At 42.3% G+C, this 15,411-nt stretch overlaps 1 protein-coding gene across 2 annotated transcripts in view; it reads right to left on the bottom strand.

The window, feature by feature from the left end:
* Nucleotides 1-3,021: 3,021 nt before the first annotated feature.
* Nucleotides 3,022-15,411, bottom strand: part of ldlrad3 (low density lipoprotein receptor class A domain containing 3) — a 73,740-nt gene continuing 61,350 nt past the window's right edge. For both annotated transcript variants that reach the window (XM_071503330.1, XM_071503321.1), the window contains exons 5-6: nt 5,940-6,345; nt 3,022-5,300 (exon numbers count right to left, since the gene is read on the bottom strand). In XM_071503330.1, the coding sequence (XP_071359431.1) occupies nt 5,096-5,300; nt 5,940-6,345 (611 nt within the window). In that variant the 3' untranslated portion in view covers nt 3,022-5,095. The remainder of the gene's footprint in view (nt 5,301-5,939; nt 6,346-15,411) is intronic.

Raw genomic sequence — 15,411 nt, 5'->3', positions numbered from 1 at the left:
CTTAGGGCTGGGACAAAGGTGGCTGGTCCTCAGGGATTACCCATTAGCATGCTAGTCTGTGTGTTTAACACTGGCCTGAATGGAAAGGACAAGAGCCAGCACCCTGGTCTATTCTTAAGCAGGGAAGTGTTACTGTTTCAGCTGCTAATGCCGGTCTGACTTATGCATATATACGCATACATGCATATATATGTGAGGAATTTTTGTTACTATCGGTATGCTGACCGACTGACTGACAGCTCGGCTGTTTGAGGTGAATTCTGATATTGTTAAAGTTGCATTGCAAAATTTATAAATTTAAAAGTTGCTGTTTTTTCAATAAACAGTTTCTTATCATTTAAGAAAGAATCTAAGGCTATAGCTCAACTTGTATCTTGTGAACATGTGTCTTACTTTCCCCTGACAATATGGTTGACTTGAACTTATGCATTGGGGCTTTGGTGGTTATCAGCCTGTGACATGCACTGATTTGGGAACAAAAATACATATTGTTTGTTGTCAGATGGTCAGAATCAGCATGATTAGAGCCTTTATGATGTGAAAGACTGGCTTGAACCTTGCTGATGAAAAGATTGAGGGCTGGGAGCAGAGTCGGTCCCATTCTGGGATTCATTCTCATGTGTGAACAGGCACAAGACACGGAAGTTGAAACCAGGTGGCAGTGAAAATTATTGCTGAGTTTCTCATTCAGCGAAACAAGCCAATTTGTGAATGGTGATTTGGCTGTGTGTGTGCTGGGGTCACCACAGTCTCTATTTTTCTGTTGTATGTGTCAGCCTAATGATGTGTAAAGACGCCTGTATGGAAATGTGTATTTGTGATTGTTCTCAGTGATTGTGTTTTTGGGTGTATTTGTGTCTGTGATTGTGTGAACTGCCCCTCTTCGTGCTGCTGTGTGTGTGATTATGTGCTCAGACTTGCTGGCTGGTGGCTGATAATAACACAAGAGGCCGTGTGTTTGTGGATCTCTTAGCTGAGGAGATTCCCACCGTGCTCAGTGTGTCTGGGCTCTGTGTGTTTTTGGGGTTGCACGCGTGACTCCGCCAGCTGTTCTATTCTCCTGTTGGCCCCCTCAACCCTACCCAGCCCTCGTCCCTCGCCGACCCCTCCTTCCCTCAGAGGCCTGCTCTTCATCTGATAAGGGCCGCGCTGGCCAAACCCTCAGCGGAGCTCCTCAGAGCTGCTCCGTGCTAACAATGCACCCGCCTTCCCCTCTACGCTCACACCATTTACATGTGAAAACACTGGGTCTTATCTCCAGTTCACTGGAGCTATGGCACAACAGCCAAGTGAGTGTGCACGTTGGTGTATGTGTGAGTGAAAGTGGCCTCGAGAGAGAGCTGCATGAGTAAAAGTGAAGCGAACAGTGGACCTCTTATGTGGCTAAATCTGTATTTATGTCCCTACTTAAGCTTTGATTCTCCTCCTTTTTCTTGTAAAGAAATATTATGAGAAACTACATGAGCAAATTGAATATACCGTAACCTCAGGAGTCTCATTCAGCACTAGTTGGAATTAAAGGTCTTTATTATCAGTGGGATATTAGCCAGCTTTATCACACTAGCGCTGTATCCAATAGCTCGTGGCTACAGTAATGCCAAATGAAAGACCCCCAAGAGAGGAAAACTGGTCTCTGTGCTCCATCACCTTGGAATATTGCCATGGTGTCTGTTAACAATAATCCTCATCTGCATGAACATTAACGTCACCTCTTTCCTCGCTACTACGCCCAACACAACTACCACTATTACTCCTCTTTCTTATTGTCATCTTTTACATCATGTTTACTGTTCTCTGCGTCGTTGCCCGCTGAAGGTCCACTGACTTAAGATGAATTTGACTAGGCCTTGTCTCCTGTGGGGCATAACTGAAGGCAGAGCGTCCTCTGGGCCAGCAAACACACTATTTTGCAGCGCATGTAGAAATTCCCGTATGCCAATTTACCAGCTGCAGGGAAGAGAGAGTGAGAGAGAGCGATGGGGACAGACAGCAAAAGAGAAGCGTGCAGGCTTTTAATTAAAGTCTGTGTGGTTAAGAGCTCGGGCTAAGCAAACATGGGCCTCCAGCATCAGAGTTTAAGATGAAGTAGAGGAGAGTGGGGCGATGAGAGAAATGCTCCTAACATTGGATGATGGAGGAGGGGCGAGGGGGTGAAAATGAGAGATGTGTGAGGGTGGAGAGATGAAAGATGAGCAGCCCGGGATAAAGGACTGTTAGGAAGTGAGGGGCAGGTAGAGTGATGGGAAGGACAGGAGAGGGGATGGGTGTTGTGCTGTTAGAGATGGTATCACACGTTATCTGATGTATCATAATGTGATGCGGATATTGGGATGGGAGGGTGGGGGGGGGGGCATTACAATTAAAATAGGGGGTGACTAGTACACAGCCAGTCATCTTTTCACCAAATTAGATGTCAGGGGTGTAGATAGTTGCCATGAATCCAAGATATATGCACATATGAGGTTGAATAGTATTGTTTTTAAACAAAATCAATATCAATAGCTATTTTGACAAGACCAAAATTTGACACGTACAACAACAACAACAACAACAATATAACAGGACAGAAATGAGGAGTTTCCGTTTAGCAGACTGGAGGATTCTGCTCTGAGCTTTCTTCATTATGGTGACATGGTGACATCTATTGGTGAAAATGTAGAACTGCAGAGCTCTGCTCAGATGCCACTATCATATAACATTCATGCATGGAGGGAAAAATGGGATATTTGAGGGGGGTCCTTGAAAGGTTCCTAGCTAAATGAAAATTACTTTAATTCAACTGTCTCTTGCGCTTTACAAAAAAAGTAGGATTTGGTTGATTCCATTGCCATGTCTCAGATGTGTGTGAGTTGTTAGCAGCTTCACCACAGAGACACAGATTGCCTATCGACAGTAAACTCCTCTATACAATATTTCACCAAATACACAGATTACAGAAATGTCCAAAATATGAATATACAATTGTGTCACACATTTTGTTAATGCAATATAACATCTCCAGGAAGACTCATACACATCAGATCTGAACCAGAACTTTATATTACTTTCAATGTACAGAATACAGGGGATAAAAAAAAAAAATCATGATGGGAAAAAATACAAATATGTAAATATTGAACCCCAACAAGAGAACAAATCAGGAAAAAATGGAATTTGATCTTAAACATTCCTTTAAAAAAACATGATATAAACAACAGAGCATACATTTTCTCCTGAGAAATGTTTTCCAGTTTTACAGCAAATAACATGAATTCTGTTTGACTCAATAAACCTTTGCAATTTTAATACAATAAAAGTCCAGACAGTTGTGACACATAATCATTCCTTTGGAGGGTGATATCCTTGGAGAAAAGTACAATAATGATTATCTTTGGTTTGATTGGTTGTCTTTTGTCTGCATCATCACTGCTGGCTCTAGAGGAAGACTAAGATGCAAAGCACAACAATTTAATATTTTACTGTTACACATTCATCTCTCACTTAAAACTTTTCTAATTTTAAATAGATTTCTTTCTTTCTCTCCTATGTACAGTGTCAAACACACCACTTTGAAATGAGCAAAGGTCAAAAGCCAAAAGTACAAAAGACAATTCATAGCACAGATCCTTCATCTATGGATTTCATCAGCCGATGTTCAATGCTTCTGAGGATGATTTTCCAGAAGTGAGTGCAGCCACAACAAATTATTACATGAACACATCTCCGGCAGAATTCGAACAATCTGATCTGAGACGAGATCATTTTAAAGGTTTGTTGTCATGTGATTTTACTGTTAAATCTCAGATTAGGCTGCTATTGTTAGAGGCTTTAAATAAGCTATTTGTGGCCAAAATCACATCACATATAAAGGCACTCGGGGCCCAACTGGCACAGAATAAGGCCTCTTTTTGTCTTTACATAAAAAAACATTATTGGTCTGTTATTCAGACAGAAATGTAATGAAACAATGTTATCTTTGCCAGCAGAGGTGTTTCTTTTGCTCAGAGGAATGATCGATGAAACTCACTTGGTAAAGATATATACTGTACTTATATAATCTTTGCCGAGCATCATTTAATGAAATCTCAATGGTCCTTCTCACATTTCTAGCTGGAATTTAACCAAATGAAAACAAGAAATACTGTGAAAATAATGTGTGAATAAAAGCACAAAAACCTCCACGGACTTTCAGAAATGTCTCTAGCTTTAAGTACCACTCAACTGGATACAAACTGTGTTTTTTATAGGCCACAAAATCAGTTCCCTGTGAAGAAAACAGGTTTAAATTTTTGAGTACCACTTTTGAGTACCACTGACTGGGTTGCTCTTGCATATCATAAATTCTTAAAAATCTTACACAACACATATTTTACATTATACTGTCTTCATTTTGAATGAACCGTAAAGTTCAGTGAGAGTAAGGCGACATGTCATTGCTAAAATTCTCATAATACAGTTAATCATCGTATGTACCAGTAATTCTCAACAGTACTTTATCTAGTATTCAGGTACTTTACAATTTTAACACAATAAAAATGTCTTATAAACGTTGCTATGGAAAATATTTTAGATGTGAAATGTAAAGTAAAGTAACGTTGCATGATTTTCATTCAGTTCTCCAAGTGCTGTCACAGAGAAGAATAAGACCATTCTAGCTTGATTATACTATAACACAGTGACCATTTAGGGTGATGCCACATTTTGCTATCATCATACATGATGTTCATGAATGGCGGTTTGCTCCTACTTCTTTGGACACACAGACTGTAGTCCCTGTTACCTATCATACACAGCACCTCCTCAACAGGAGCACTGAACTGATGACCGATGATTAAATATGGAGCTGTTTAAGGTGTAGTGCAGCTGTGACCCCAGCAGGTGGAGCCAGCAAACAAGATCATTCCAGCAAGAGAATCTGGTCTCAGTTCAGTGCTTCAGTAAACCCATACGTTGGAAGTGAGTTGGAGTGACCGATGGCGTTCAGTCTCTCGGTCCCCGTTGAATCTCCTCAGCAGGTCTTTATTGTGTACTGTCCTTGCCTCATGCGGCCCTGCAGCCTGGCTCTTCAGCCCTACGGTCTCCAAGTTCTCACTATTATCAGTCTACAAGAGTGTGGCTACAGCTGGTCCGACTCTTCTGTGAAGCTTGAACTCGGCTGTGTGCCCGAGGCCACAGTTTGGGGTGTGGAGGGTGCAGTGGGAAACGCTGCAGGGCGGCTCAAAGGGTCTTGCGGGGCTTCGTATTGAGGCAGCTCGCCATCCGATGGAAGCTCCCCATCTGGGAGGTATGGAGGAGGAGGGAGATCAAACCACGGAGGCCGACTGGGGACAAACAGAGGCAAAAAACAGAGGAAGAATATGATGCCAGGTTCATGAGTTATTGCATAAGGACTCTGCAATGACTATTTTTTTCACCAACAGCTAGCAAAGATACAGGATGTACAACCCTATCTGAGAAAAAAAATCGGATGTTTTTATTTACGGAAACCTGTAAACCATTTTTCTTTATTCAATTTATCTTATTTTCATTTAACCCTTTTTTATTCATTACATTTTACTTCTTTCCCACCATATTATGGTTCATTTTGCTTCTGTGTATTTTCAGTCCTTTATCATGAGCTTTTTAAACAGCAGCATAATGACTATCTAACAATTTAGAAGATTAATTGACTGTGATTATGCTTTACTTATTGATATTTCTAATAGCATTCTTTACTATGTATGAAAACTGCCTGTAGGCCAAACTAGCTGACGAGTGAATGACATTACACTTCTATTATGTTGCTTTTATATACGAAGTCATCTTCTATTTGCTAGAGTTGCTATTTGCAACTTTCAACAATACCATTTATGCGTTTGGTTTTTGGTTTAGTCCTGGTTTACAGTGCAAATCTTGCTTTATGGCTACAGACAAAAGATTATAAATGTCCATACAGCTGTTAGAATCATTATTCCTTTCACCTGACATCAAGAACAGCTTGTGAATATGACGGAGGTGAGTCCATGGAGAGTCCGGAGCGATACAGGGTCCCAGACAGCAGCTGCAGTGCCTGAGGAGTTGAGCTGTATTGGCCTGCCGTGGTGGGGGAGCCGGGGGAGAGACCTGGACCTCCGGGATGGACGTGGCCCCGGTCCAAGATGACCAGACGGGAGAGCAGCAGGGGCTGGTGGTGGTGGTGGTGATGATGTGAGCCCCCTCTTACGCCTCTGGGCAGCAGGACGCTCCGCTTCCTTTGGTGATGGAGCACTAAGGCCAACAATGCAACCACCAGGACGAAGATGACGGCACTGCCGATGACGGCGTAGGTGATGCTGGGGTAGTACCGCAGACGGTAGTCCAGTGTCACAAAGTCCTGGCCCGGGGCTTCTGCAGGAGACAGAAAGGAGATGAAGAGCAAACTGACAATAGATGCTACAGGAGCTTGGGGAAAAGAGATGGTGGTGTGGGAGACGCGGTAAACTATTTGAGGGAATAAGAGGCTGAGGAAACAGAAGGATGAGTTCTGGAGTTGCAGAGCCAGGGGAAAAAAGAATAAAGACGGGGGTGAAGTGGACGGTCATGACGATCAAGCAGTAAATTGTTTTCAGGTTCATTTTGGAATGTGCTCTGTTTGATTCAGCAGAGGCAGCCTCTCTTGTAGATGAGAGAGCAACATAATAAGCATAACAGCAGTCAGACTCTCCCCAAGAGCTCGAGCATCTTGTACAGTGCAGAGGCTACTTTTGAAAAGCAGGGGCCCAATTTAAAAGTAGGGACCCCCACTTATTACGAAGAAAGAAGAACAGAGAGGCTAAATAATTCTTTTTGAGCGCAAAACAGCTTACAGCAGCTTTAGATAAAACACGACTTGAGTTGCTCGCCGTTGAAGATGAGAGAAGGCAGAGGAACACCAGGGGCCGTCACAGATTACCATGTTTGTCACAGGGAAAAGGGGGAGTCTGCAAACTACTTGGTAGTCTGGGGAATGTTCACGATGAGAGCTGTGGCCAGCAGTAAGAAACGCACAGCAGCCAACTCGCTGGCCTGAAATGAGGAAAGGGACTAGCGTAATGCCAGAGAGCACTGCATCTTATTATTCCAGATGGGATGAGGGAATAGCACTTAAACATTTCCGCTGACTGATATTACAGTGTGAGAATTTCAATCAGGCACTCAGGGTGACGCTCATGTAAATGGTGTTTCAGCTGCTTACCGGCAGACAGTACTGTTATACAAAGGAGAGAGGGAGGGAGAGTGGAAGGAATCCTATTTATTACGGATCTGCAGAGAGGCTGTGCTAATGAGGAATGGGTTACATAAAAGTATTTTACAGTTGCTGTTTCAGTTCAAATTACACTAATGCCTCAGGGGCCTGTAAACATCAAACCTCTGTGTGCCTCATAAAAGGTTCAAAACACTCACCGAGACACTTTCTATGTTCTGTGTTTGAGGTTTTTGTGTTGCTCCCTAACGCACCGTGTGTATTACAGTTTAATATAGTCAAAAGAACTCACATCTCTGTCCACTAGCCATCATGCTGACAGTTGAGGATATTGCACAGAAAGCTTGCCAGGAAACGACCATTAGGAGATATCTCAAGGTGCAATCAATAGTCTGAAAATGCTTCCATCTGTAAGGATTAGATCCCCTGAAACTGCAAAGCAGGCAAGCCCTTTTGGAGCTTTTTGAAGTATTCCAGGCTTACATAGACTTACAGGCTCTTGGGGGATATTGTGTTTAGCACAGAGATTCCCTCCACATGTACAAGCTCGAGTACAGGGCTGCAGAGAATAAAACCAAATGTGCACAAAAAGCCAACCAGTGTGACCATGTTATAGGGAGTTAAAGGTCTGAAATACATTTAAAAATATAAAATGCCTACGAGAGGAAACCTTAATTTTCTAATTCAGATTAAACAAGTGAGCTTTATCCCCTTGTTTACAGTCTTAATGCTAAGCTAAGCTAACCAGCTGCTTCATAATTAATGGACAGACACAAGAGTGGTATAAACCTTCTTATCTAACTCTTGACAAAAAAGCAAGCAAGTGTATTTTCCCAAATGTCAAACTGTTCCTTTCAGACAAAGGTGCTGGGCTTGGAGAGATTATAAAAGCTCAGTTTTTGTCAGAGCATTTGTGTGGACAAACCAGCAAGCTATCATTAGAGGAGGAGTTTTTTTCAGCTTGTTCTCGCTTTCTTCCAGACACCATGCTGCATGTTTCCCCTGTCTACCTGACCTTGAAGGCCTCGAGGAGTCTTCAGCTGTGTGTGTGTGTGTGTGTGCGCGCACACTGTTGAAATCCCAGCCTGGCACACAGCCTATTTATGAACCAATGTGTAGTCAGGGGCCCCATGCCTTAATTAAATCTAATCTAATTCAGATGCTCCACCCGCCTGCTGCCCCAACCAGGCACCAGCCAATAAAACAAGCCCCCTCGACCCCTCCCTTGTGATTTAAAATTGGCCAGTCCTTCACGCTACCAATTAATTATAAACTGGACTGTCAGCAGAGAAAGGCCAAAACAAAGAAGAATTATTTCCATAATTACCTAGTAAAAAAGCACAAATAAAGAGATCCCACCGCTGCCACCCTATGCCGCCTATCAGGTTTCAGTGCATTCTTCTGGGAGCACAGAGTAACACACACAAAAGGAACTGTAACGTTAACAATGGCAGCCTACTTGGTACATTAGCAACAGAGGCCTGAAAGGCTGTTTGAAATCACACAAGAGATGAAAAGACAGGGAGAAAAAAAGAAAGAGACTGAATCACACACCAGCACCTTATGGACGCACGTACTCAGGATACAACTATTAGTTTCTATCTGCAAATCTTCCTGTTAGCTTTTAAAAGTAAATTTCATCTCCGTAAAGAATGGATTCGTACATCAAAGTCATGGATAGCTGAGCCACGACCAGATGTTGTGTTTAAGGAACATCAAAGGAAGAAGGGGGAAAAAAAGTTACACGCTCATAAATCTGCCGCAGTCTTTTTATTTTAAATTCTATAGATGAGCATTTCTGCACATTTCTTCGAGATCAAAGAAGAAATCTAACTGAGGTAAAGGATAGCTGATTTAAATCAATGAACCTGAGTGCGCTTTCAAACTTTTACTGTTACACAAATCTCTTCGCTCCCAGTACATGAACTCAAACATGCCTAGTCCTGCCAGCATCTCTGACAGTGTTACTTTGTACTGACTTCACTTGATGGAACTGTCATGATCAAAGTTGAACTTCAAAGTTCACTAGAGGCTTTCCCCGTCTTGTCAAACTTGACATGAAAGGATTAAGTACATTCATGCTGTCGACCAGTAGCAGTGTTGCCTGGACACCGTTGCCCTCAGAGGAAGCAAAGTCCAAAGTGAGGGAAGCTTTCCTTTTAGCTCATTCAATTTCATACCAGCCTTGTATGACATAACAAAAATTGAAAATCTAAAGACCTGCTGCGTGGCTCGCCGTCAAGTTGAAGCTGACAGTTGAAGTAAATCAGGAACTCCCAACCAAGGCTACTTCATATATAGTATGAAGGTGAAATAGTTAGCTGAAAGTAATAGATACTTGATTGATAAAACAAGATTAAGGGTCATGGTTGAATTAGCTAAAAGTTAAATAAATGGCTGTAATGGCTAATAGATGAACAGTTGACCCTGCGCTGATAATGTACACTGACCTAAACACTGAATGTTCAGTTACATGTAAAAACAGTATTGATATTTTAATAAACGATAAGGGCATGGTCTAGCTTCATGAAAACAAATAGAATTTAAACAAAGTTGTCCAGGATTTGTTACAATGTTGTCCTGCTGGACTGATTTGAAAGGAGAGACGCCACATTTGTAAAGTTTCAGTTGCTCACTCCGCTCTCTTTTTGTAAATGACCACACTGACTGAAAAGTTGAGTGTAGTCCATTGACACTTTTACTACATGCAACTTTTCCAAAATACTAGCAGTCTGTGAGAGTTTTGCATAGAGCTTTTGTTCTGTGGGCGGATCAGTGAGTGACAAAGATTAAAGGGAAATTACCAGGAATTTCACATCATCTTGAAGGGGGAGACATTACCCCACCCAGTATTTCTAGGTGAAGCTGCTTGTTAAAAAAGGGTCTGCACATAGATGCCCTTGTGTTCCACATTAAAGACCTAACTCCGCAGTTCTCCCAGTGGTGGTGGCACCTCAAACGGTGTTTCTATACTGTCTTCATAAACCTGCCATATGTGGAGGCTGGGGGAGGGGGGCAAGGTGCAGCCTTTCAACTAGGCCTCTTTAATTACATGAGAGTGCCTCCTCTCCACATCTCTCCATCTTATCCTCTCCCCTCCCCTCCCCTGTCCTCTCCTCCTCTCTCGCCTCTGCTCCACCACGGCTGGTGCCTTTTGTTTCCCCCTCTTGTTTCTCCTCTAATATCTCCCTCTCCCTCCCCCTCGGCTTTGTGCTTTCCAGAGCTCTTCCCTCTCCTCTCTTCTCTCTATCCCACTCTGCTCCCCTCTTGTTGGTAATTTACTGACACGGAGATGACATGTACCATGTCTTTATGATATACAACAACTGCACTCAGCCTGGATTATACGCTCAATTGAATGCTTATCAATGGCAAAAAAAAAAAAAACCCCATTGAATCTCTATTCAGTCTTTCTCCACTTTCTCTTACTTTCATTTTGCACAATCCCACCCTGTTCCCTCTTTCACTGCCTTTCTCTCTCCAATAGTCTACCACTGTTTTTTTGCATTTCATTATCTCCTGCCTGCATCAATCTTATTACCCCTGCATGAGAGGAGAGAATTATTGGGACGCAGAGAGGTCAGACAGCGCAACAGTGGACAGATGAGAGGAGTTGAACCAGGACAGAGCTGGAAAAAGATGTGGATTTGAGCAAAGAGATGAATATTATGTCTTTTCAACTTACATGTGCACACTGCTCTATCACAGACTAAAAAAAACTGTAACTTCACACTCAGTGTTCCAAACTAGCCTTAAATCTATTAAAAGAGGCTGAGTCACCCAGACCCCCTGCTGTATGCCTTCAGTATCAGGAATGTATTCTTTTTGCCTGTATCCCATTTAATGTTGCTATCTTCTGTTCTTGTGCCATCTTTTGTAAATCTGGCAACAAATCCTTGTTTTCTTTGAGAGTTTCCTTCATTTTCTCCTACTTGGTTGTGAAATAAAAGGAACTAAACCTGGCTCTGTGGTTGTCAGGGTGCAGCAAGGTCATACCAGGTAAAAATGTCATTTTGAAACAGCATGTGGCAATTACATGACGTAGTTTGTCCACTGTAGAACTGTGTACATCATCTTAAGGTCACAGTGAGACAAAGCTACAGCATCTTGGTTGTGGTGTATGCAAATGTCACCAAACAAATATATCATTACCAGCATTCTTTTTTTGTATTGATATTGGTATAGGCCTCAAAGATTCAGTTATTTTGAGTCCAAATAAAAACTCTATCTTATTTTAATTTATCAGTTAAAGAACATATATATCTCTTTTTTCATTCTTGATGAGACTGTCATGATCCACACGACATTATCTAATTTACTGTCCCTACATACACAACTGTTTATACTCCTGTTTTTGTGTGTGCATGTGTTTTACTCATCAATAGTATTTTAGAAAACAGCATTTTCTAAAGAGAACCCCAAAATTCACATAACACCTGAGCACAGCCCATAAGCAATAAGAGAGGAAGCTTTCACAGCACAATATTTCTGAGTTGAAGTTAAATGAAAACAGAAATCCATTCAATCCACTGAGAGATTCAGACCGAGATGAGATACAATGCTGGTGCACACATACACGCCCACAAACACAGAAGACTGCATGCAGCTACTGAAGCAAAGTGAGGGCCGATGTTCGTGCACAGTAGGCTATTGAGCATGCAGTGATTAAAACAAGCTCTGAAGCACTCCTTTGTCTGTCTTTAATCAAACTATGCTGCAGATCAACAGCAAAAATGCCATTAGGTTGCTGAGATACAAGCTTTTTTTTTTTTTTTTTTTTTTAAATGGAACGCATTCCTTTATCATGATTGGCTACCTGCCACTGATTATGCTAACTAACAACTGTCAGAATACGCTTATCCAAAGATGAATTAGTCAAATAAAATGAAAAGTAATCAGGCTAATAAAGGACTCCACATATCTTAATTGCCACACTTAAAACACCTCTGAATAAAGGGAATGGAGATATTTCCCCCCTCTGGCTTATTCCTGGGGGGGAAAGATAGGGGCTCCACAGATGTGCTGTACTTTCCCTATGCACTGAAGACTCATTTCACATTCACAAAGTGCCATCTTGAGTCCAGAGTAGGGGGGGTAATTCCCTGGCTTCTGCATTCCAGAGTTTGCCGCTATGTGTCAAGTGTGGTTGTCTTCAGCTGATGGAGGTTGGTCACAGCACACAAGCTTTCCCTTATTGCAGAGTCACTTTGTCTGACGTTAATTACAGGTGTAGGGCTGCTGGATCATTTGGCAGGTTTAGCAGCTCTGTTGCCACAGCTACGCCCACAACGACAGAGTGATAAAATGAGGTGCAGCACATTAAGTTCTGTATAAATGACGGGAACATGACAAGAGAAGAGAAGAGAAGAGAAGAGAAGAGAAGAGAAGAGAAGAGAAGAGAAGAGAAGAGAAGAGAAGAGAAGAGAAGAGAACCACTAGGGGGCAGGCAGTTCATAATTTTACTTGGCTACATATATGCATGCACGCACACACACACACACTCGCACATTTCATCTGTTAGTATTGGGCAGGCATCCAGAGCAGGGAGGCAGGGTGTGTATTGAGTTGAGTGTTGAGTTGGGGGGGGGGGGGGGGGCGGCATGCCATCTGGCTTCAAACATACCCACGAAGAGATGCACACATGTGTAATTAACATACAGTCCCCACATAGAGAATGCCGTCTGCTAGGCACAGGCATTCATGAACATACCTTACAGTGAGTTCAAAGGTAAAGTTCAAACACATTCACACACAGACAGCTTTCTGATGCTCGTACGTGTAAAAACAGCAATACAAACAAAATCCCAGAAATCCTTTCATCCTGGTCCAGAGTGAGCTAACTAAACCCATGCCACATGGTGGAGAAATCTGAAAAAACAAAAAAACATTTTTTTTTGAGGGGGGTGGGACTACAAACAGCAACTTGTGGGTTATTTGGAGCACTTGTGCCTTTACTTACTTCACTAGCAGCAGAGTGGAATCAAGATGGTGAAAAACAAACTCTTAAAAGTGACTGCAGTGGCTGTGGTCGCAATAAACTCTGCTAAAAAGAATTATAAGACTGAAACTATCCCATTTTTACTGTCTTTCTGACCCAATTTACACCTGCTATGAAACCTGAGTCTGCATCCGGAATATAACACATTCACTCCCAAGCATTTACTCCTGGCAATTTTTCTTTCTTCTCGTCTGTATTCTGCCTGCATTGCGATTTGGTCACATTTTTTATGCACACTATGCAAAGCAGGTGAGTGGGTGAAGAGGCAGGAGGTTTATCTATTGTCAACAAAAAACATGCTGGTGAGGTGAGGAAACTGTACAGACTGTACTCTCTCTTTCTCTGCAGGGGGCATCTGAAAGCAAGATGCTGATTGTAACAGCAATTGTGTCGCAGCATCTGTGAATGCTTCGTTGTTTTCTTGTTGATTGTGGAGATGAGACTTGTCTTTTTTTCTTAGTGAATCATCTTGGTTAGTAGCAGAGTAGAGCCTGCAGTGATTTTATTTCCAACCCATGAGTGGACACTGTCTAATGCAATCCAATCACTCTGCAAGCCTGATCAACTCCAGAGGTGGTCTGTCTCATCCAGTCACATACTGATAGTGTTCCAGCACCTTCCATTAACATCCAATCTTCTTTACCTAGATAAGACGCCCAGATACAGATCAAACTTTTAATTCCACGCATAAATGGGGTCCATGCCTTCTCCTCCATCCCAGCTCACGTTTTCACTATTGTGCCTGAGATGTACGGTGTTTGTTTGTGCACTGTATCTTATAGACGAGACTAGCAGTAACTCAGGCAACGCCGACAAATGGCTTTTGATGCAGGCATCCCTAAGAAACAAGAAGAAGAAACAAGAAGTTTTCACTGCCTGTTTGACCAGAGTCTTTACAGGTCCAGTGTCCTCCCATTCAGGACAGTGGATTTTTCATTAGGAAGCTGCCCGCTTGTCACAATGTATTTGCGGCAAATGAAATACTTTATCGCGCTGACCTACACCCACTGCCAAAGCCTTTTGAGCAATTGCCTTCATGCAATCATTTCGGCTGCCAGAGTTTTAAACCAAATGACTGAGAGCTTCATTTATTGTGGGTGGTTTTAAAATTCAACTGAACAGTTTGAACTTTAATTTAACATTTTCATTTACATTCTAAACCTCTACTCTCTTGAGGCCTTCGGAATTGCACCCTTCACTTTGGTGTGTGATCACCCTCGATGTCCTCTGTTATGTGTTATTGTTTTTATAAATCCTTGCTGCCAACAAACTTCCCCCTGGTGGGACATGAAAGATTGATTGATTGAAAGCTGCTCTGCCAAGCAACGCTGGGAAGCAAAGCATGTTAACTGCTCTGCGACAGGACTGTTCCAGATCCCGTCGGCATCCCAGTATTAATATTCATGCCCCATACTGTCACCCTGTTCCTGTTGCTGTGCCCTGTCATGTACTATATGTCTGTTCTCGTTAGCATGCACAGAGAAAGAAGGCATTAATGGGCAGGCTCTGAGCTGTATAAGCCTGCCTATCTTTTTTCTCATTAAGAACTTGTCTTTATGGTTTCTTCCAAGAAACCATAAAATATATTTGTGTTGTACGTGTTTGGATGTGTTTTTGTCTATCTCCATTTCTGTCCTTCTGTCTGTATATCCCTCAGTATGTGTGTGTGCATGCGTGTGTGTGTGTGTGTGTGTGTGTGTGTGGCCCTTTGGGGTAAGGAAGTTTTCATGCTTCATCGGGCCTCTATTTGCCTGTCCTGTAATAACTTGTCTGCTCCATTGCTTGCCACTATCAGACCCCCCCATAACACTCAGTCACAGCTTACTGTGGGCGGCCAGAGGAGTGGAAGGGAGGTGGGTTAGAGTTAATGGATGACTTCAGCATCTGGAGAGCATCCACAGAAGAGGAGAAAGAGGAAGAGCAGAATGGAAGGACAGATGGGAAAGAGAAGTGACTGTTAAATAGTGGCTGTGAAATAATAGATGGCAAGGCTGGGGTTAAGAAAGTAGTACAGCTGATAAATGAAGTGAGAACTTCTATAGTAAGTATTTCTTATACCAACCCTGTCAAACTGACTTAATAACCAATAACAGTGCAAATGACTGTTACTGCTTTACATCCTATTTATCTAACTGTCACTGTTTTGTTTCTATTGGTGACCATGTTTCATCCCCCTCCCTGGAACATTTTGGGGTGCCCCAGGGCTCTATTTTGGAACCAATTCTTTTTTGTT

Source organism: Trachinotus anak, unplaced genomic scaffold, assembly GCF_046630095.1.
Source record: "Trachinotus anak isolate AG129_WGS33_773 ecotype Australia unplaced genomic scaffold, CSIRO_AGI_Tana_v1 ptg000002l, whole genome shotgun sequence".
NCBI lineage: Eukaryota > Metazoa > Chordata > Actinopteri > Carangiformes > Carangidae > Trachinotus > Trachinotus anak.
This window is presented reverse-complemented; position numbering and strand designations above follow the sequence as displayed.